Consider the following 24,560-nt stretch of genomic DNA (forward strand, 5'->3'; position numbering starts at 1 on the left):
ATTTTGCATGCTATATTCGCCCAGTGGTGGGACGGACCAGGGTCTATATCTGCTTGGACCCTGGGACGGACAGTGTCCAAACTGTACGACACCAAGTTTATACAGTTTACATTACTCGTAAACTGGCTTTTTTTTGCTCACAGAAACATAAATGGGTGACATTGCTATATGATATAGAAATTATTCAAGTATTTTCTTGTTTCTTAGTTATTTGGCAAAAATATTTTTGCACTTAAAATAACACCATTCTCATGTATAACTTTGTGACTGAAAGTCAAATCATTACCGCTCAGTGATTTTCATTCTTTTCTAAGAGACTGAATTTTTGTTTAAATTTTGCCCATGGAATATTGTGCACAGTCGGTCTGAATATTCATGTCTGTAATCACACGACAAGCACATATCCACTTTAAGAACTGCTTTGCTCGATTTTATAATAAATTAACAGCATATTCAGGATGTTCTATATCAACGTTCTCAGAATTACACAATTCACAATACGTAACACACAGGTAGTCTCTCATTATAATCTTCACCTTTCAAGAAGTCCTGTAAGTAATGTACCATACTGACTTTTGCCCAGATGTTGCATTTTTTCCTCTGAAAATTTCCCAATAACTGATCGATCACTCTTGGCATTTCTCCTAATCGAAGTACTTTCAGAACATACACACTTTCAAAACATTCAGTTACAAACTTGCTCCTCTTGGGCTTTGCTTACATACTTGGGAGTAAGTAAAAATTCTTCGTTACACATTTGCGATCTACACCTTACCTTACGTTTTTAAAAATCTTGAAAAGCCGGCTGTCCGCGGTTAGACTATGGAATTGACGTTTTTATGAAAAAAATTTTTATGTTGTCGGCCGGCTGTACTTTCTTATTAACACCATTCCCCCCCCACCTCCATAGCTAATACGTGTTGTAACCAGTAAACCCCTAAAAATCTTTTTACTAATCAAAATATTGTCGCGAATCGCGTTAGTACTTAAGTCGTTGTTAGCCGTTAATCAAGTAAAATAACATAGAAAAACGCCAATTGCCACAGTCTAGCTCACCGCGGACAGCCGGCTTAGAATTACCCCGTTACTTTCTCAATTCAGTATCAGTTACTTTTATATCAAATGACACACAAGGTTTTAAATTACTGTTATGTGCATATCTAATATAGCACGTTCGTGCTTTAAGTTCCTCTTATGGTCTTTTTGTCCTCCTTGAAGCTGCTGAGTGTAGCCAAATTCAGCCTTAGAATGATCTTATTTCACATGGACAGGTGCAAGTTCGACACTGTACTTCGGTTCTGCAGTGTTACGTGTCCTTTTCGACGTTTTGTTGCCTTCTGCCCGAATTCTCTCTATATCCTTGTTCTGTTCGTCTCACGTCAGCCAGGCATTCTGTTCTGTAAAAGCAGAGCTGTTATAAATTGGCTTGTGGTCTCTGAGCTTGCTGAAGATAGTTTTTAGAGAGCAAATACCAATTGCACGATATCCAAATTTAGCAATTAAAGAAGTAGATTTACTTCCTACTGACTCGGTTCTAACGTGATTGAAAATAAATTTTAAAAAAATAATTGCAAACAGGACAAGGGACATTTTATTCAGCTGGTGAAAGGTCAGTCGGGTTAACAAGGCAGTTAAGTATCCCACTCACTGGAAATATTCAAATTAAAACGAAAGAAGTTTTCGATTCTGTAACTTGAATGTTACAGAATCGAAAACGTCTTTGGATGAGAAAATTAAATCTTACATTCTGAAATTATTAATATTCTAGATAAATATTTAACGCATTAATCTCAAATTCATTGCTTCACAGGCAGAAGTCCCAAGTCCCCTGGGGGCAACACCAGTTGCTCGATTTACTTAACACGCAACTTTTTTTGCAGCTGGCTCATTTTATGTCTTTCACATTTTTGGAATATTATATAAACGCCTGAAAACAGATATACAGTATTATCCATATAGATTTTACGTCAAAAGTATAGAAAATAGAAAGATCAAGGGACCAAATACAGTGGAGAAAACGTTCTCGGTTAAGTATCTTACAAAATCACCAACAAATACGTAAAAGGCCTTTTCAACTGAGAAAGAATGCAGCCTCCATGATGTTAACAGCTACACCAAAACAAGTAGCTTAATATGTGGCCCTGTGGGACTATTTTTTCTTACGGGCATGGCTTAGATATACTGTACTATTTCTAACTGCTACTCTAATATACCGGTATCTACAGATAAAAAAAAAATTCAAATCTATTACAATTTCTCCATTGACAGCCATCTAATAGAGATACTTGACAATAAAATGTCAAGAAGCATCATATGCATTCGCAAGGTGAAAGAGGATCCCAAAAGTTTGACACTGCTTGGCAAAGCTCTTCTGAATCTGATTGATAAGTTTCATCTGTAGATCAAGAATACTCTCTATCTGGACTACAGCAAATTGAAGAGAAAAAGGTTAGTGCTTTCTAATTGTCATACTGTTCATGTACTGATCATTTTATTATTTAGATTGCTAACCCAACTGGCGGCAACAATTGTTCCTTGACTGAAATGACAACTACTATCTACTATATTTATTCATTATTTTCAATCAATTTTTTTTCGGCATAGCAGGCAGGCACAGCAACACACTATGAGAAACTGAGTTATCATATCGAGCAGGCGAGTCTGCTTTGCAAGAACATCTTTGAATTTTCTCAGACTGAACTTGACTTTGAGTGGCGCCTTGTTCATCTCATTCAAGTCTAGAGTAACTTGACAATCACCTGTTCTCAGAAGTTCAGCAGAACATTTACTACTACTGGAGATTTGAGAGTAGTGGCATTCTGATTTTCCCACAGCTTCTTTGCGAGTCTAGTTATCAAGCTGTTATTTCCTCTCAAAGCAGGTAAAAGTTATGGAGTAAATTTTCCACTTACCTTACAATCAGTTTTCTTGTTGCAGCTCTGGAATTCATATCTTTCGCAAAACACATCTCAGACTCCCAGTTGGCCTTATCTTCAGAACTATGCAAGTTTATTCCAACACGAAACTGGACATATGTTAGTTTGTCCTCTGTTCTAGGAACAGACTCCCCTGCACTTTTGAAATTTCGTCTGGAATATAGTCCTGTGAGCCAAGAGATCTGCATTCTTTGTCCACAGTGGCACCCTGACTCTACATACACTAACCTGCATTTTCTTCCGTCCCTCTCTCCCCCACCTTTTTTTTTCTTCACATTCATAATCGTTTGGAACAAAGATTTTCTTCAACTCTTTCTTGCTTACTTGCTTATTTTCGCATCAGCTGCCTTAAAAGAACTATATATATTAGCAACAAAACTTTCATCCTTGCCTAAAATAACCCATTAAACACACTACCTTTACCTGTGCCGAACTCAGAACATGTGCAAAAAGGGTGACTTAAGTGAAGAAAATAAATTTCTGATCTTCCTATATGAACATCCACAAAAACCAGTAGCAAATTTCATTTAGGGTCTCTGTGTAAAGTCACCAATTCGGCGCCAGGATAGTGTTTCGGCGGCGCCATTAATTAAGTCTCCGCTGAGCTTGTTTTCTTTGGTGACTTCCCGTTTTCTTCAAGCTAAATTAGTCACGCCTAAAACGTGCCAGGTCACGCATTTTAATCATTTTTACTTTATGGTATTTATACGAATGTCACACATTGTGTATCACATGTTTCTTCATTCACAGGCATCAAGACTGTATCTATATTGTGTCTCTGTATGTTTCGTATTGTAATTTGTACTCGTTCACTGCATATTATTGTTTATTGTTTCGACCTCAGGTCACAGTCAATTCCATTGTCTCTCACGGCCCGGCGTCAGTCGGCCGCAATATAAGCTGCCTGGATCTGTAATAAATCAGCAGTAACCTTTACCTGCTCGTTTCTTTGACACCTTACAGTGGTGACCCGGAGTATCCGGAGCCATTAGCGGACTCACCTCGGCGACTCAGTCTTGGCTCAGGATTTCTCCAAAAACGCTCTTAGCGGCCTAAACACGGCGCTGTAACCAGCGTTTGAGCGTGCTGACTCTCGTCGGCGTACCCCACCAGCGTCACTAGCGGAACCACACGGCGCACGAAAGTGCGTGCTGACGCGAAGTATCCTACTCCAGTAAGGGGGTCAAAGGAGCGAGCATGGACGCGGATATCCCCTCCTTCATGCAGTTAAACGCGACCCGCGGACTCCGAGGTTTACCTACCTCCCATCGCAGCCGCGCCCGCCCCGCATCGAGGCCCCCCGCAACTCCACACCAGCGCCCGAACACACGACGGCCGGGCAACACAATCGCGGGCCGCCCTCACCTAAAGCTGCCGCCCGTTTACGCAGGGCAACCCATCGAGGTGGCTGCGCGGGGTGGAGAGCCACTTCAGAATCGCGGACCTCACGGACGAAATCCTACAGGCCGACACAGTGCTCAACGCCCTTCCGGAGGACGTGTACAACAAACTCATCTCGCGGGTACCGAAACACTCACCCTCACATACAGCACCACAAAAAGTTCCTCCTCGAAGCTTGCTCCTGCCCATCGCCGAGCGGGCCGCCGTGCTATCGACCTTGCCAATAACCCACGCCACGACCTCGATCAAGAGACGGCTTGGGGCATGGTCGTAGATCTCCTGTCAACACCAGTCTCGGGTGGCACGAACAAGCGGCAGGAGATAAGCTTCGTACGGGAAATTTTCCTTCGCCAACTCCTCCCGGAAGTACGCAACCAGATCGCTCACCCCTACACCATGCCTGTCGAGGACCTCATAGAGGCGGCACAACACCTCACAGACTCCGTCAAGGCTTCACAGCGGCTAAAACCGGCCACTCAGCCGGTCAGCTCCGTCCAGCCTGAAGAGGACGTAGAGCAGCCCGTCAACGCCATCGCCAACAGACGTCCACCGAACCACAGTAGACGGTGGTCCCGGGCTTCTGCGCTATCACAAGTGGTTCGGAAAGGACGCCCGAAACTGCCTGCCGCCCTGCTCGTTCAACCGTTCAAAAAACGGGGGGTGGCGGCCAGCAGGACAGGCCGCCATGGCAGCCGAAGAACCCAGGGCCTCAAAATCAGTAGGTTTCTACGTCCGCGACACCGTCTCGGCAGGATGATGCTGGTCGACACAGGAGCCTTCAAGTCGGTCTTCCCAGCATCCAGAGAGGACCGCAACCAGACACCAGACCCGGCCGCCTTCCTGACGGCCGCCGCCAACGGAACCCCCATCCTCTCCTACGGCACCAGGCTCCTGTCGATCTCCATCCTTGGCCAGAATTACTCCTGGGACTTCATCGTCGCGGACGTAGGAACCCCACTCCTGGGGCCGATTTTCTGGCGCGCCGGCCTGCTAGTCGGCGTGGGCGCAGCGCCTCCTCGATACCGACTCCTGCCGGTCTCTCCCGTTAACGGCGGGACCCAGACCCACCATCAGCGCTGTCGCCCCCACCAGTATGCACACCTTCTGTCGGAGTTCCCTGAGGTGTTTAAGCCCGAGCCGCCAAGTCCCCGGGCCCCAGCCAAGCACGGCATATACCACCATATAGTGACTAAAGGGCCCCGACATGCGAAGTTCCGCAGGCTTCCCCTCAGCGCCTTCAGGAGGCGAAAAAGCATTCGCGGAGATGGAACGGATGGGCATCTGCAGGAAAGCCTCCAGTCCATGGGCCTCCCCCCACATGGTGCAGAAACCGGACGGCTCCTGGAGACCCTGCGGCGACTACAGGCGGCTCAACATTGCAACGGAGCCCGACCACTACCCTCTGCCCAATATGCAAGACCTCACGGCCTCCTTTCACGGGGCCAAAATATTCACTAAATTGGACCTTCTTAAATCTTATTTTCAGGTACCTGTTGCGCCAGAGGACATACCAAAGACAGCCATCATCACGCCCTTCGGGTCCTATGTGTTCGCCTTCTCCACCTTCAGGCTGAGGAACGCCGGGCCACCTTCCAGCGGCTCATGGACAGCATCCTGGGGACCTAAAATTCTGCGTCTGCTACGTCGACGACATTCTCATATTTTCCAGGTCTCACAGCGAACACCAGAGGCACATCAAAGCAGTCCTCCAGCGCCTCCAAGAAAACGGCCTCGTCGTCCGTTTTGACAAGTGTACATTCGGCGTCCAGAAAGCAGAGTTCCTGGGTCACGAGGTATCTCCGACAGGCGTCCGCCCTCTTACATCGAAAGTGGCAGCCGTAGCAAAGTTCCCGACACCCACCTCCATCAAGGCCGTCCAGGAGTTCCTTGGGATGGTAAACTTCTACAGGCGCTTCATCCCGGGATCGCGCACACCACGGCCCCTGACGGAAGTCCTAAAAGGTCAACCGAAGTCCCTGTCTTGGGGACCCAGCCAGCAGCAGGCCTTTTCCCTGACGAAGGCCGCCCTCACCAAGGCAACCGCCTTGGCACACCAGATCCCAAGGCTCCCCTCCAGCTGACGACGGACGCCAGTAACGTTGCCTGCGGTGCTGTTCTGGAGCAAATCATCAACGGCGCCCCCAGCCCATCGCCTTCTTCAGCAAGTTCAATCCCGCAGAGTCCCGATACAGCACCTTCGACAGGGAACTCTGCGCGATGTACCAGCGCAGTTCGGCACTTCAAGTTCCTCCTGGAGGGGACGCCCTTCACAATCTTCACAGACCACCAGCCACTGGTTCACGCTTTCACGAAGCAGGGGGACGCATGGTCTTCCAGACAGCAGCGCCACCTCTCAGCCATAGCCGAATTTACCTGTTCCGTCAGGTACCTCCCGGCAAGAAGAATCCCGTAGCAGACGCCCTCTCCAGAGTCGAGTTGAACGCAGTGCAGCTTGGTGTAGATTACCAGGACCTTGCCAGAGAACAGGCCGCTGACCCAGAAACCCCAGCATACCGCACCGCCATCACATCCCTCAAGTGGCGGGGACGTGACCCTCGCCCCCGGAGGCCCCAGCCTGCTCTGTGACATCAGCACAGGCCAGCCCCGCCCTTTGGTTCCAGCCTCACGCCGCCGCCAGGTATTTGACATCATCCACGGCCTCTCACACCCCTCCGGCAGGACCACGGCCAAACTGCTTTCAAAAAAGTTCGTCTGGCACGGGGTGCAAAAGGACGCCACAGCCTGGGCAAAACAGTGCCTGCAGTGCCAGACCAGTAAAGTGGGTCGTCACACGCAGTCGGGGTAGGCGAGTTCCCACAACCAGGGCGCCGCTTGCCACATCCACATCGACGTCGTCGGGCCCCTTCCCCATCAGGCGGATCCAGATACCTCCTCACGGTGGTAGACCGTTCAACGAGGTGGCCCGGCCACGCCCATGCAAGAAGCCACCGCCAGCGCGTGCGTGCGCCGAGGCCCTGCTCTCCAGTTGGGTTAGCCGCCGGGCCCCGGACCACATCACAACCGACAGGGGCCCCGCTTTCCTCTCGAGCTGTGGTCTGCCCTGGCTCAACTGCTGGGAACCACGCACCACACCACCACAGCGTACAACCCAGCGGCCAACGGCCTGGTTGAACGGTTCCACAGGTCCTTAAAGTCATCCCTCATGGCCGCTGCACCGCCGAGGACTGGAAACATCAGCTGCCGTGGGTCCTCCTCGGGTTGAGGACCGCCCCAGAGCCGCGGCACCCCATCCGCAGCTGAACAAACCTATGGGGAACCCCTCGTGGTGCCGGGAGAGCTCGTGACGGATGATCGCCACTCCCCATCTCTGCAGAGGCTCCGCGACGTGGCGGCAAGTTAAGCCCCTTGCAGGCGCTCATACATCGACAAAGCAACCACCTTCATGCCGCCACAGCTGTCATCCGCCACCCACGTCTTCGTCAGAGTCGACGCCGTCCGTCCACCACTAACTAAGCCCTACAGGGGACCCTTCCGCGTGCTGGAACGGAACAGCAAGCGTTCGGCTGGCACTTCCAGGCAGGAACGACTGGGTTTCCATAGACCGGCTAAAGCCCGCCTTCCTGTCGGAGAGTCCCGGCAGCGACGCGGCACCCCTTCCGCCCAAACGCACTCCAGCACGCCCTCACCACCGCAGGCGCCGCCGCCCCAAGAAGGGGACCGCCCAAACAGCAGCCTCACAGGCGGGAGGCCCTCAGTTATCTTCAAGGAGCCGCGGCACCCTTCAGCGTCCCACCAGGTACAGGGATTAATCAGACGCGTCCCTCGTCTTGGGGGAGTATTTGTAAAGTCACCAATTCGGCGCCAGGATAGTGTTTCGGCGGCGCCATTAATTAAGTCTCCGCTGAGCTTGTTTTCTTTGGTGACTTCCCGTTTTCTTCAAGCTCAATTAGTCACGCCTAAAACGTGCCAGGTCACGCATTTTAATCATTTTTACTTTATGGTATTTATACGAATGTCACACATTGTGTATCACATGTTTCTTCATTCACAGGCATCAAGACTGTATCTATATTGTGTCTCTGTATGTTTTGTATTGTAATTTGTACTCGTTCACTGCATATTATTGTTTATTGTTTCGACCTCAGGTCACAGTCAATTCCATTGTCTCTCACGGCCCCGGCGTCAGTCGGCCGCAAATATAAGCTGCCTGGATCTGTAATAAATCAGCAGTAACCTTTACCTGCTCGTTTCTTTGACACCTTACATCTGCAGCTCCTTGGTATTTCAAATGTTCGCCCTTCATCCACGTGGACCAAGTTAACGCTTTAGTTCTTTGCATCCCTCAAAACACCTGGGGTTGGCAAGCATCTGACTCTCAGGAGTTCCCAGACTTCACAGAAATCTTCAGTGCTTAACATTTGCAGTTCCTGTTCAGAAGGATTCACAAGCCTGATTATTTTTCTTTATAACTTGTGTTCAGAAGGATTCAAGAGTCTGGTTATTTTTCTCTACAACTCGGTAAACAGTTAAATTTCACGTTCAAGTTCTAACATGAACTTAAATGGAAATCAGGTTAACGTCAAGCAAGCCTTGTTTTACCTTGGTCTCGAAGAAAAAGCTGGAGATTCATAGGTGAGAGCCGAGGGTAACTATGAGCACGATGTGACTTCTTGAGTATTTTAAGAAAAGAGTTCATTTGCGTCTACTGATGTGTCTACCAATTCTTCAGAGTACTATAAGAGTAGCCTATTAAAGCCCGTACATACAGTGAATACAGCCTAAGGAAAAAATAAAAAAAACATTAGAAAAAATGCATTACCTGCAAATCCTTGATTTTTGCCGAGTAATACAGCCACTCTTAACCTTCCTTGTATATTTCTGACAAATGATGAGGACGAATGTGTTGGGGAGGTGACTAAAATATCTTTTTATTATGAATATTTATTATGGATTTTGCTTCATTAGCTTTATTAAATAATAAAGATGAGTAGACGAATTGTGGAACGGGCTATACTTCAAATCTGTGTTGCTGTGTGGTCGTGAGATGTGGAATAGGAAGTCTCAGCGGCTCCTGAAATGGGAGTGAGAAGTGGCGGGGGTGGAACAATGTGGGTGGTGTGTGAGTGGGGATTTAGAGGGTGGTAGTAAGATCCAAGGATAGGAGGAATAGGAGGCAGCACCGGGTACAAGTGCGGAGGGATGAGCCCCTGTCTCTGTGCCAGGCGCATGCGTGCTGCCATCTGCTTTTTCCATTTTGTTCGACGATTTTGGAACCAGGTTTTGATTTGGGTTTCTGTTAGTGATAACGCCTGGGAAAGCTCCAGCCTCTTGGAGACACTCAAGTATTTATCCACCTGGAAAAAGGGAAAATAACGATCAGAATACCGTTTACATTTACACCATGACTGGAATGAATAAAAATCTTACCTCAACGCACTTGTCCATTCTTGAGCCAGGTGCTCAAGCTGAGGTTCAGTCACTGCTGATGTTTGTAATGCTGTAACCAAAATGAAGTAATGAATTATATAGTGTTTGCTGTTTATGAAATAGGAAAACAATGAAAGACGGCCAAAAAGGCACGTTATGCAAGTTGTCTACAGGAAGTTAGATATATAGGACCAGGAGAAAAGCAATTAGCAGAGGCAATATGGCAGCGTAACAAGAAAAGATAAAATATGCGTTGGTGCAAAAGGAAATGAAAAAGATGTGATAGAACTGGAAAGGGTAACTGAGCATAACAACAATTAGGAATGAAGGAAATGCACTTGTTTGCAGTATACAGACCAAAACCAGGGAGACAACAGAAGAACAACAAAAATTCTGAGTAAGATTATCAGATACTCTGACAGAAGTGTCACATCTCAGAGTGTTCCATGGGAGACAGGAACTAAAACGAGTTGATTTTGAGGATGTTCCAACTTTTATTCTTTAGTCTTTCCCTTTAACGTTTTTCCATTTTAATTACTCTTTACTCTCTTTGCCGTTTTTCATTCTTTGGAAAGATACATCTTTGGAGTAAGAGACAAAGAGAAATAATTAATGCTGAAATTCAGCAAGAGATTGGATTAAAATCACTAAACAGTGCTTAAGAAACTCTTCGAAAAGTTAGTAACTCATAAGAGTGGAGAAGCTGAAACAATGATTCATTTTATTAGTACAGATAACATCAGAGATAAGGAACAGGTGAGGTATGCGAAACTTAAGGGGAAAACGATGAAGAAAGAGACATTCACAATATTTACAATGAACAGCTAAATTAAAATGGAGTATACAGAAAATGAAAAGCAGTCCTAGCAATAAAAGGGAACTATGGAAACTGGCATCGGGATAGGGATATACATAAATAGGGCACAGCGGTGGAAGGCAAGGAAGGAGATCGAGAGGTATACAGGGGAAAGCGGAAGGAGGTTAAGTGCCAGGTTGCAGTGGCACAGAACAATACAACTGAAATAGCATAAGAAAAGAATGAATTCACAGTGTCAACACAGTTGAAGGAGCAAACAAAATTTTAGGGTAACGAAGCGGAAGAGGTGAAAAGCGACCGTTGTAAAATATGAAAAGTTTATGACATGAATATAAGAAATTACACCAAAAAGACAGGAATAATGGAATAGTGTAGGTAGTATTTGGAAATGCTAATGAATGGAGGATAATGATATGACAAAAGGACCGATAGAAAATGTGACAGCAGATCAAGAGTCTTGAGTAAGTTGAAAAGTGGAAAACCCTCTGGACGGTCAGGAATAATGATAGTGACTGCTAAAAATACCCGGAGAGTTAGTCAATGATCAGCTGACCAGAATATACGAAAATCTGATAAGGGAGGGTAGGGCGCCAGGAGAGTGGCAAAAGGATATGCCAACAATAATATATATACATAGAAAAAGGGAGTGCATTAAAATATGAAACCTAATCCTGCTGTATCATGCTATGAAAATGGATAAAATTAAAATTTTTAAGTTTGGTTTCATTTCGGAAAGTCAACAGCTTGGTCAGTCTTTATAAAGAGGCAGCCACAGGAGAAGTACTATGAGAAAAGGAAAAGATTACAATGTAAACTTGTGGATCTTGAAAAGCGGGTAGTTGGACATTTTATAATCAGAAGGGTACCAGCAAGACTCAGTAAGCTAGTGATGGTAAGATAACACATCTCAGGATCTACAAAAAAGTTAGTGGCAGGATTATGCGAAGAATTTTATATAAATGTTGGTGTCTATTAAAAAGGGATACTGAATCCTTTATTTTCCATCATGGTAAAGGAGAAAGCTACAAAGGAGTGCAGATAAATGAGGCCTCTGGGAGCTGCAATTTGCAAATGACCTAATGTTCAAAAGCAGAATCAAAGAATAATAAAAACGTTTAATTATGGAAGATTGGAATGATGCAGGCAAAACTTAGCTTGATGTGACTGGAAAAGATGCAAAGGATAGGCGTGTGGCTATTGCATACCGGAGAGGTACTGGGGTGAACCAATACTGTGTATTATATGCAACATATGGTGCCACAAGATATGTTCATTATTGTAAAATATCAGTGGATTAATGGGATTTTATGCCTGATTTGAATAAGAAGAGAAGATCGGGAGGAGAGGAGGGAAGACCACAAATTTCCATTACACTGGCGATGTACCGAATTGTGAAGCAGGTATAGTATTGACAATAATTACAAATCAGTAGCAACAGCATGGATGAAGCGGAAAGAGATCATTGATAAATAAGAGTGGGTTAAGACAAAAATTTATGATGCATGAATATTGGCTTATGCTATTCTAAGTAGTGAAGACAAGGGGTATTACAAAAAAGACGAGACTGAGAGAGGAAGTCCCTACAAACTAACATTAAAAGCAGGAGAGTGTTTGGGAGGTTGATTTCAAATGAGGGAGTTGTCTAGAGGCTGGAGATGGTTCTGGCATGAGAAAAGAAAAGTGAGTGGTTTATCAGAAAAGCAGTAGATAAGGGAGTAGCAGGACGATCTATAGAAACACCCTAAAAATCACGGAGAAAGGGAATAGAAGATCTAGACCAGATGTTGCACGGGACAGAGGAGAGAGGAGAGAACTCATTTCATGTCTAACCTTATAGAGGGAAACTCTGACATAAAACATTAATGATGATGATGATGTGGATGAAGTTGGAATAAACTACAAACCTCATTTTCTTGACATTTCACAAGAAACGAAAGACGTGAACTCCTCAAAATAGCTCAATATAAGCCGGTAGTCATAGACATTGTCTTAATGTTAAAAACGAGTGCACCGATTTTGAGAAAAATCTGAACAATTTCCTGCGCAGAGCTTAAGAAATGTTTTTATATGGAAATTAACGTATGTTGAGAAAATGCCCATGAAGAAGTGGTTATTTTAATAGGAATCTAAGAAACAGCTTAACAGACATATATAAAAAAAGGTCTTGGTCTTCAAAATCCTTTTCAGAACGTATAATAATCAAATTCCGAGGGTAAAACTGTAAATTTTGGAGGATGGGATGCTACACCCACCCCAATTTACAGAAAACATTTTGCTTAATAACTTTATAAAATCTATCATTCTCACAGTCACCTCTCTTACCTATTATTGTCATTCGAAAAAGTATATTCATTATAATCTGCAATGTCAAAAATTTTATAACAAGGCATGTTGCATTGGCAATATAGAAACACAACTGCATTACTGAATGTTTGTGTTGAACGGGAAGATCTTTCTCAGAACAGATGCAGATGAAAATAATGAATTTTATCTTTTAATTTCAAATTTCATATCATTCATGTCGTCTTGCTCATATGAGTAATATTAAAATCGAAATTGACTTTATACTGACTATAAATAATTATATGTTCATTAATACCAGTCTGAAAGTAAACTAATAAGTTTACTTGGAGCATTGGTTTCTACCCAACATGGCATAAGTCCAACCACACTTCAAATAATCTCATAAAACCAAACCCTTACAGAGCGGATGAAATGATTTGTAGCCAGCATGTCTTGCTTACATGAATATCAGATTTACCCTTTCCTTGCAATGACTCATTTTTATCAGAAAAAACTAGACAAATATTCTCCAACTCACAGGAGCTTCAAATTAATCAAGTAAGTCTACTTCAAAACCATTCTAAAAATTACAGGTTAATATTAAAGTCATGAAAATGCTTTGCTTTCACTTCATAAATGAAAAAAAAAAAAAAATTCTTGGAAAGTGCCGGAAGACAAAGAGCAAGAGTGAAGTGGGGACTCACTTTGAATTCCGCCTCAAGTCTTTCTAATTGCTTGGCGCTGTAGGCTTGCCGCGGCTTCCGATCAACCCCAGGCTTCCTCGACCTTCTGCCGGTTGGACGTGGAGCTGGAGGAGAAAAACAAACAGAGAATTGAATGAAACTGAATAATTTTGCAAGTCTGATACACAAAGCCTGAGAACAAACATTTAATTGACACAGTTATGGTCAGAATGGTATGAACAAACGTGATAATCATTTCCATTTGTTATTCATTTCTTTATTGATAAACAGTAAAGGCCTTTTAAAAAGTGGTAAAAATCTTGAGTGGTTATCCCAAATTTTCCATTGCAGTTCATGGAATGGAAAATTTGATTCCTTTTCAGTTTTCTTCGAACACTTGGTAACTTAACTTACCTCAAATGATTTTGGTAATAAGATATATATGGACGAGGAAACCATTATTGTTTATGATCTTCCGAAACAATTGTTAAACACCCTTTTGACTTCACGATAAAACTACTAAAGTTCTATCCACGACAATATTGCCCCTTAAACCTCTGGCCTTTTCAGCTTCATTTTGTCATCTGGTATAAATCTGGTATAGCCTTGTCCTCATTATGGTCTCATGGCTTCGAATATCAACAACGCTTATTGCGGTTGTGGGCAAGAGGGGGTTGCTCTCAGAGTATACGCAATCCCAGCTTCCTCTTCTATCTGCACCCTTCCTCATGAGGTTGCAATTGACTAGAGCCTTTTGAATTGGGTGCCTGAAGAAATAGCATCATAGCTGGGGACTTTCAGGAGAATGGTAAAGGCGTAAGCTGTTATTCTTTTCTAAATGAAGTAGAAATCTAGAAAATCGTATTACACAAATACTTACATCACCTATTTCGTTCCTCATTTCAAGAGTTCACCTGGCATACCATTCTGAACAAAAAGTTACTGTGAGCAATAATTTATATTACATTGTATTTTAATGAAATTGTGTTTCATCAGTTGCTTTCCTACATTTAGTTAATTACGTTAGAGTAGTTTGATCATCCCCACACCCTGCTTTCAATACATTTTTTATATTAATACGTTTTTATGAAGATGATTATTTATACACAGCTGACCAACACATAAAAATGTTAGGTATTTGCATTTCTTGAATTGTCTATAAACTTGGTTGCCAAAATATGTTGTACCATTTACTCAATAATAATGAACTGCAATAATGAAAAGGGCAATTACTACTACGTAAATATTATCATATAAATATTATCTTAATAAATGTATTCAGACCAAGTAACAGTTTCTAACATGAAACACAGAATACTTTCATTCATAATGAGTAACCTTGAATACGGCAAAATCATCTACTATGGTAAATTTCTTTAAAAACTCAGTGGGTCAGAGTGACCCTCGATTTCTGTCACAAGTCAAACGAGCTTATTCCATTACTCTCGAATCCCTGAAATAACTCATATTAAACAGGCATAATTGGCCTTTATTTGGTAAAAAGTAACATAATAAAGTATGGTATAATAATGCTTCTATCCATGTATTTAAAATATATCTCCAAGAAAGAATAAAATGGGTGTATTACCGTAAATTCCTTTCGTTTCCTAATTGCTCTCTTGGCCATCCTTGTAATACCTCTTAACTTTACTTATATGATTTAGTATTCATAGAGCACTGTAGTTGTAGTGTTGTAAGTACAGGCTTATATTTAGAAAAAAAATAAGTATGAGATGAGAATCCCAGTCTGTTTCATAGAAGTCCAGATCTGTAGAATAAATTGAGGAAGTTGTGTTATCTATTGACAAAGGAAATGCTAATTCATTTATGTTATTTATATAAAAATTCAGGTGTGAGGGTCCTACTTCTCAGAGGACTTATGCGTTCATGAGGTGGCCTTGACTGCTTCCTGACCGTCTCCAACTACTGCAACTGTTCCGGGCCTCAAGGAGAGGGATTAAGTGACTTCAGGGAGGAAGAGAAGACCTTCCTTTGACATAAGTTACTTTGCTGAATGCATACTAATCTCGTGAATTTTCTACAAGCCTTTTAATTCGGTTTATATCTAGGCCACCACACTAGGTCAAAGCTGGCAAAAGTAATAACTTGAATTCGTTCCTTTCATTTTGTATTAATTAATCTTTGGCACATTACTGTCCATTTTTTTTGTGGGGGAGGGGGGTTTCTCAAATAAATCATTGACCTGAAAACCCTTTTTGTCAAGGTTTCTTGTCGTGTCACTCTTAGCCCAACTAGTTCCATTAAAGACTTTGTAGAGCTGTGGAGCACATTGCTACAGGTTATCACTGAACAGTTAATTATACTTCACTATGGAAAGCAGAACTCCTCCTAAGAACTATGCGCAAAGCAGAGCATTTGAAACTACCTTCCCACCCTATTTGCCCTCATGCACCAATAGCAACGTGAATTACTTTTTTGTGCTGTTAAGTTGTTTTACTGGGAGGAGTATGCGAGCAGCAGGTAAGCACCTTAGTCAAGAACTTATCTCACTGACAGGGACGACTTTGGAGTGTCTAGATTATCATATTGGCTTAGCAACTTTTAACACTTGATTTACCGGACTGGGTTAGAGAAATTTAACACCTGATTTACCTGACTAGATTAGCGAACTTTCAACACTTGATTCACCAGATTGGATTAGTGAACTTTCAACATTTGATTTACCTGAATGAACTTTCAAAACTTGATTTACCTGACACGATTAGTGAACTTTCAACACTTGATTTACCTGACACGATTAGTGAACTTTCAACACTTGATTTACCTGACAGCATTAGCGAACTTTTAACACTAGATTTACCAGACTTGATTACTGAACTTTTAACACTTGAATTACTAGATTGTATTATTGAACATTTAACACTTGATATACCTGACTGGATTAACGAACTTTCAACACTCGATTCACCCAATTGGATTAATGTACCTGTAGCACTCGATTTACCTGACTGGATTAGCAAAATTTTCAACAACTGATTTTCCTGACTGGATTAGCGAACTTTCAACACTTGATGTACCGAACTGGATTAATGTACTTTTAGCACTTGATTTACCTAACTGAATTGGCAAAATTTTAACACTTAATTTACAAGGCAGGATTAGTGAGCTTTCAACACTTGTTTTACCTGACAGGATTAGTGAACGTTCAACACTTGATTTACCAAATTGGATCAATGTAATTTTAGCACTAGATTTACAGGACTGGATTAACAAATTTTCAAAATTTGATTTACTGGATTGGATTAGCGAACTTTTAACACTTGATTTACCTGACTGGATTAGCGAACTTTCAATAGTTGGATTACCGGATTGGATTAGTGAAATTTTAACACTTCATTTACCAGACTGGATTAGAGAAATTTTAATTATTGATTTACCTAACTGGATTAGCGATCTTTCGAAACTTGATTTACCAGATTGGATTAATGAACTTTTAACACTTGATTTACCTGAATGGATTAGCAAACTTTCAACATTTGATTTACCAGATTGGATTAGCAAACTTTTAACACCTGATTTACCTGACTTGATTAGCGAACTCTCAACACTTTGTTTACTGGATTGGATTAGTGAACTTTTAACACTCGATTTACCAGACTGGATTAGAGAAATATTAACTATCGATTTACCTGACTGGATTAGTGAACATTCAACATTTGCTTCACCAGATTGGATTAGTGAACTTTTAACGCCTGATTTACCTGACTGAATTAGCAAACTTTCAACACTTGATTTACGTGACAGGATTAGCGTGCTTTTAACACTTGATCTACCTGACTGGATAAGCAAACTTTCAACACTTGATTTACCTGACTAGATAAGCAAACTTTCAAAACTTGATTTACTGGACTGGATTATGGAATTTTTAACACCTGATATACCTGACTGGATTAGCGAACTTTCAACACTTGATTTACCCAATTGGATTAATGTACTTTTAGCACTTGATTTACCTGGCTGGATTAGCAAACTTTCAACACTCGATTTACCTGACTGGATTAGCGAACTTTTAACACTTTATTTACTAGATGGGGTAACGAATTTTTAACACTTGATATACCTGACTGGATTAACGAACTTTCAACAATTGATATACCAAGTTGGATTAATGTACTTTTAGCACTTGATTTGCCTGACTGAATTAGCAAACAGTTAAAACTTGATTTACCTGACAAGGTTAGCGAACTTTCAACACTTGATTTACCTGACAGGTTTAGTGAACCTTTCACACTTGAATTACCTGACTGAATTACTGAACTTCAGCACTTGATTTACAGAATCAGATTAAAGCACTTTTAGCATGTGATTTCCCTGATGGGATTAGCAAACTTTCAACACGATTTACCGGATTGGATTAGTGAACTTTTAACACTTGATTTACCTGACCGGATTAGCGAACTTTCAACATTTGGTTTACCAGATTGGATTAGTGAACTTTTAATAACATATTTACCTGACTGGATTAGTGAACTTCCAACACTTGATTTGCCAGAGTAGATTAAAGAACTTTTACCTTTTGATTTACCTGACAGGATTAGCGAACTTTCAACACTTGATTGACAAGATTGGATTAATGAACATTCAACACTTGATTTATCAGATTGGATTAAAGAACGTTTCACACTTGACTTACCGGATTATTGAACTTTTAACACTTTATTTACCAAATTAGATTAGTGAAGTTTTAACACTTGATTTACCAGATTGTATTATTGAACTTTTAACACCTGATTTACCTGACAGGATTAGCAAACTTTTATCACTTGATTTCCCAGATTAGATTAGTGAACTTTTAAATCTTGATTTACCAGATTGGATTACCAAGCTTTTAACACTTGATTTACCGGACTGGATTAGCAAACATTTAACACTTGATTTATCTGATTAGACTGGTGAAATTTTAATACTTGATTTACCGGACTGGATTAGCAAACTTTCAACACTTGATTTATCTGATTAGATTAGATAACTTTTATCACTTGATTTACTGGATTAGATTAGTGAACTTTTAACAACTGATTTACCGGACTGGATTATAACAAACTTTCAACACCTGATTTACCTAACTGGATTAACGAACTTCTATCACTTGATTTACTGGATTAGATTAGTGAACTTTTAACACTTGATTTACCGGACTGGATTAGCAAACTTTCAACACGACTTATCTGATTAGATTAGTGACTTTTAACACTTGATTTACCTGACTAGATTAGCGAACATTCAACACCTGATTTACCTGACAGGATTAGTGAACTTTTAAGACTTGATTTCCCTGCCTGGATTAATGAACTTTCGACATTTCATTTACCATATTGGATTAATGTACTTTTAGCACTTGATTTACCTGACTGGATTAGCGCAGTTTCAAAAACTTGATTTACCTGACTGGATTAGTGAATTATTTCAACTTGATTTACCAGACTAGATTAGCTAACTTTTGACACTTGATTTACCTGAGTGGATTAACGAACTTTCAACACTTGATTTACCGAACTGGATTAATGTAGTTAGCACCTGAGTTACCTGTCTGGATTGGCAAACTTTCAAAACTTGGTTTACCTGACTGGATAGTGAACTTTTAAAACTTGATTTACCAGATTGGATTAGCGAACTTTTTTCACTCGATTTACCTGGGTGGATTAACGAACTTTCAACGCTTGATTTACTGAATTAGATTAATGTACTTTTAGCACTTGATTTACCTGACATTAGCGAACTTTTGGACACTTGATTCACTACATTGGAGTAGCGAACTTTTAACACTTGACTTACCGGATTGGATTACTGAACATTTAACACTTGATTTACCTGACTGGATTAGCGAACTTTCCCCGCTTGGTTTACAGAACTGGATTAGTGAACTTGTAACACCTGATTTACTTGACTGGATTAGTGAACTTTTAACACTTGATTTACTGGATTGGATTAGTGAACTTTTAACACTTGATTTACTTGACTGGATTACTGAAGTTTCAACACCTGATTTACCGGATTGGATTAGTGAACTTTTAACATTTGATTTACCTGACTGGATTAGTGAATTTTTAACACTTGATTTACCAGATTGGATTAATGATCTTTTAACACTTGATTTACCTGACAAAAATAATTAATGTTGAACTTTTTTCAACACTTCAGATTGGATTAGTGAACCAACACTTGATTGATTAACGAACTTTCCACACTTCATTTACCAGATTGGATAGAACTTTAACACTGATTTACTTGACTTTTACCTGAACAGGATTGATTTGCTTGATTTAAATTGAAAAAAATAATTTAATTGCATTGGAACTTTTAACACTTAGTGATTTTTTCAACACTTCATTTACCAGAATGGATTTGGATTAACACTTGATTTACCAGTTGAACTTTTAACACTTGATTTACCTGACTTGATTAACGAACTTTCCACACTTGATTTACCAGATTGGATAGAACTTTTAACACTTGATTTACTTGACTGGATTAGTGAACTTTCAACACTTGATTTACCTGACTGGATTAGTGAACTTTTAACACTTGATTTACTTGACTGGACTAACAAACTTTCAACACCTGATTTCTCCAGATTGGATTAGTGAACTTTTAACACTTGATTTACGTGACTGGATTAAAACTTTCAACACTTGATTTACCAGAATGGATCAGTGAACTTTTAACACTTGATTTACCAGATTGGATTAGTGAACTTTTAACACTTGATTTACTTGACTGGATTAACGAACTTTCAATACTTGATTTACCAGACTGGATTAGTAAACTTTTAACACTTTATTTACCTGACTGGATTAGCAAACTTTATCATTTGATTTGCAACAGTTAGAACATTTAACAGATTTACTTGATTGGATTATTGAACTTTAACACTTTATTTACTGACTGGAGACTGGATTATTAGCAACTTTTAACACTTCAAACTTTCAATACTTGTTTTATCCGATTAGATTAGTGAACTTTTAACACAGATTGGATTAACTTGTAAGACTTGTGTTTCAACTTTTAGTGAACATTTAACACTTGATTCACCAGATTGGATTAGCTATTTTTGACACTGACTGGATTAAACTTTCAAAAACTACAAGATTGGATTAGTGAACAACACTTGATTTACCATATTGGATTAGCAAACTTTTAACACTTGATTTACTGGATTGGATTACTGAACTTTTAACGCTTTTTAATTCACCTGATTGGATTAGCGCGAACTTTCAACACTTGATTTACCATATTGGATTGATGTACTTTTAGCATGTGATTTACCTGACTGGATTAATGAACTTTCAACACTTGATTTACCTGATTGGATTAGTGAACTTTAGCATTTGATTTAAAACATTGATTTACTGATTGGACTTTAATATTTGATTTACCTGACTAGATTAACAAACTTTCAACACTTGATTTACCTGACTGGATTGGTGAACTTTTAACACTTGGTCTACCAGACTGGATTAGCGAACTTTTATCGGATTAGTTTTTGAACTTTTTAAACTTTTAACACTTGATTTACCTGACTGCATTTGTGAACCTTCAACACTTAATTTATCAGATTGGATTAGCGAACTTTAAACAATCACTTTAGAATCAAGCGTTTGCCTAAGAATTAGATATTGCAAAAACAGACACTGAATTATTAGCCTGAATGCTAGAAACAACTAAGACAGAGATGAAAAACATTTAATCACTATTAGGATAAACATCAATACCAACTCTTTCAATCTATTTCACTTGTTTATGAATTTTTCTTATCTATCCCCAACCAGGCTTATTCCGAATCTTTTAATAGCTCATTTTCTTATCCTACAATTTTGTATTTTCTTAAATCACTGACTGGATTAAACAGCAAGTTTTCACACTTGTCTTGCACAAAACCAGTTCTCTTTCATCTACTTATTCTCATGCATGTTTTACTGTCAACAGAAAACTTTAATTTTCCATCAGAAATTTTTTTCTAATTCCACGTATTCTCTGTATGTAGCACTTTCTCTCTTTACTCTCATCCTTCTCACACAACTACAGACACTTGATCCACACGTCCTCTTCCTTGTCTAAGCCCATACTGCTCTTCTACTACCAATCCTTCACTTCCCTGTTACGTTTTCTTCCACAAAATTCTACCATACACCTTTCCTGATATACTATGTAACGTTATGCTCCCATAATTTTTACGATCTCGTCTCTAACCTTGTGCAAAGGAACAATCATTCTTCTCATCTATTCTTTAGGAACCTTTCTCTTACCTTTATATACCTTACACACCCTGACCAGCCACTTAATCATAATTTCACAACTATACTGCTACATCTTATTTGCAACCCCATCAACTCCTTGTGTTCCTGATTTTCAGTCTTTTTATTGCCCTCTTTACATCCTCAACAGTTACTTCTACTTACAACCAATGTCAAACTTGCATTAACCCCCTCCATCGTGTATCCTTCTATTCTATCGCTCTTCTGTCCTGTTTTAACATGCACTTCACATCAATCATGATCAGATATATATACCCTCAGCTACGCCCCTTCTCACCATTACATCCATAAACTTGCTCTTCCTTCCTCAGCACATACTGTAGACATATTTTGATAAACTATTTTCCTTACCATTTTCTCTTTCCATAATATACTTACAAATATTCATGTTTGGCAACCAGGTATTTCCGAAAATTAAACTAAATTACAAACACTTTTCCACATGGCCCTCTCCATTCTCACTTACTCCCAGAACTCATATCACCCAAAAATGCTATTTTTTTTCTGTCATTAGCAAAACCACCCTTTCATCTCTCCAGACCCAGTCACACACAAATTCAGGCTTTGTCAAAAACAATTTATTTTGTTCTCATTCTTTTCCATTCATGGATCATATATACTCACCATATCAGGTTTTGTTCTGATAACCCAAGCTTACCCGTTAAGCCCTTGAACTAACATTAATTGTACCCTTTTGCAAGTTCCCAGAGTCTTCCAGACATTCCCTCCCTGCCATTTGACCTTTGTGTCAATACGTGTCATGACACCCATTTTTCCCTCATCTATTAAGTCAATTATCATCCCTCTCTTCTGTTATGCCTTACATCCACACACATTCAAATCCCAAGCCATTTGGTAATATTTACAAGACGCTGAGTGGTGAGAATGTTATCAATTTCATTACCCGGAATCCCACAGGAGTGAAAGTGTGGTTGCTGTTGGCCTCAGGAGAAGAGACTCTTCTGCCATGCACTAGACGCTCCTGTGCTTTAGGACACGCTACATTTGTATCTCAAGTCGCTGGCAATTCCTAGGGCCGTATGTCTAGTTTGTACTGTTCCCTACTACGGAGGTAGCAGTCCTTATTAATGCTCTCACAAGACAGATATGGTTTTTGTTGATGTTGTAGAGAGGCTCATCTGTCAGTTAGAGTGCATCTCCTCCCGCCAAGGGTTTCATAACGCTCCACTAAAATATTCTCTGCCTTGAGATACGGTGATTAGAACTCCTTGTCGCTGGTTCTTCCTAGGCTGGCAATGTACAGGTAGTACTACCTTTCAAGTAGCAGTCACTTAATAATAATAATAATAATAATAATAATAATAATAATAATAATAATAATAATAATAATAATAATAATAATAAATAATAACGCATTCTTCTTGTTTGTGCACACGACCGTTACTCTTGGTGAAAAGGTAATGTCGTTCCAATAGATCTTCACAAATCTCTAATTCAGTGTAACAAAATAAGAAAACAACTCTTGAAGCAAGTCATCATCGTAGTCATCTCAATAAAGCCATTAAAAACCCAACCCCCACAAAAAAAGACCTGCTCAACTCTCAGGTTTCGCTAACAGTAATCATGCACTACTATTACGATATGCTACTCCTGATATCACGATATGTGAGTGTGGATTTTTTGTTGTATTATTTTTACCCATACCGACAATAATGAACCGGCAAGTTCGAATAGCCTACTACTCCGTTACGAAGTGCCATAAAGGATGAACCACGGTACCTTCATTCTGCATATCTGCATAGGGACCAGTGGTGAGAGAGGCTGACACCGGGCTGGACAACAGCAAACGCAAACGTGAAGTTCAGCGTCCATAGAACATTTTAATTACACAGAACAATATGGATATGTGTCTGTGTGTGTGTGTGTTGTGTTTGGGGAGGGATGTAAGCATATGATTTTAACCTTATAAGATTGATCTTTATTTCACATATATGAAAAAATTGAACCTACGTATTAATATATTTTGATAATGACTTTAATCGCACAATAATAAGTCAGTTCACTACATGATACAGAAACAAATAAAAACAAGAACTGTGCAAAATTCAATTATTATTACTACCATTAATAATAATAATAATAATAATAATAATAATAATAATAATAATAATAATAATAATAATAATAATAATGGAAATGGTGGATTTAGCTCAAGTTACTGATTATTATGTAAAAAATTCACACAGTAAACACTACGAAACAAATGAAAGCAGTCTGTGCTAAGAAAGTGAAAGGAACTATGACAAAAAAAAAAAAAAAAAAAATGTCAGTGATGATGACTAACTCAAAGGAAGAAAATAGACACAGACGCGAAAAACATTATAAAAATAAGGCGTGTTAAACATATTAGCATCATACAAAATAGGCGATGGTCTTGTTCAACAGCCGACCCTCAACGTAAATCCATTGTCAGGTGGATACTATAATAATAAAAGAAATAATAGTAATAGCGATATATACGAACGCCAATAACTATAAAAAGTGACGGAGAAACAAAACCTATAAAAAAGACCCGAGATAATCAACAGAGCGAGAAAAAAAAAGCATCAACGAGCCCAGCCATAAGTGCGAAAAGTCTTGTTTCCAATATCTACTGTAAATTACTTTTTTTTTTTTTTTTTTTAACTTAGCCGTTACAGAATGCTAGGCACTTCAGCTAAAATCATGTAATGCCGTTCAAATTTCACGTGACTTTCCCACATTATACAAACATTAATGATCAAGATCTTGACATCGTTTGTGGCCACTGGGAGGC

General features: G+C 40.3%; 1 protein-coding gene across 1 annotated transcript in view; it reads right to left on the minus strand.

Annotated features, from left to right (window-relative positions):
• Positions 1-9,223: 9,223 nt before the first annotated feature.
• The window catches only part of LOC136838588 (homeobox protein engrailed-2-like), a 28,260-nt gene continuing 12,923 nt past the window's right edge, over positions 9,224-24,560 (minus strand). The window contains exons 2-3 of the mRNA XM_067103793.1: positions 13,530-13,633; positions 9,224-9,652 (exon numbers count right to left, since the gene is read on the minus strand). Coding sequence (XP_066959894.1) covers positions 9,314-9,652; positions 13,530-13,633 — 443 coding nt within the window. The 3' untranslated portion in view covers positions 9,224-9,313. The remainder of the gene's footprint in view (positions 9,653-13,529; positions 13,634-24,560) is intronic.

Source organism: Macrobrachium rosenbergii, chromosome 5, assembly GCF_040412425.1.
Source record: "Macrobrachium rosenbergii isolate ZJJX-2024 chromosome 5, ASM4041242v1, whole genome shotgun sequence".
NCBI lineage: Eukaryota > Metazoa > Arthropoda > Malacostraca > Decapoda > Palaemonidae > Macrobrachium > Macrobrachium rosenbergii.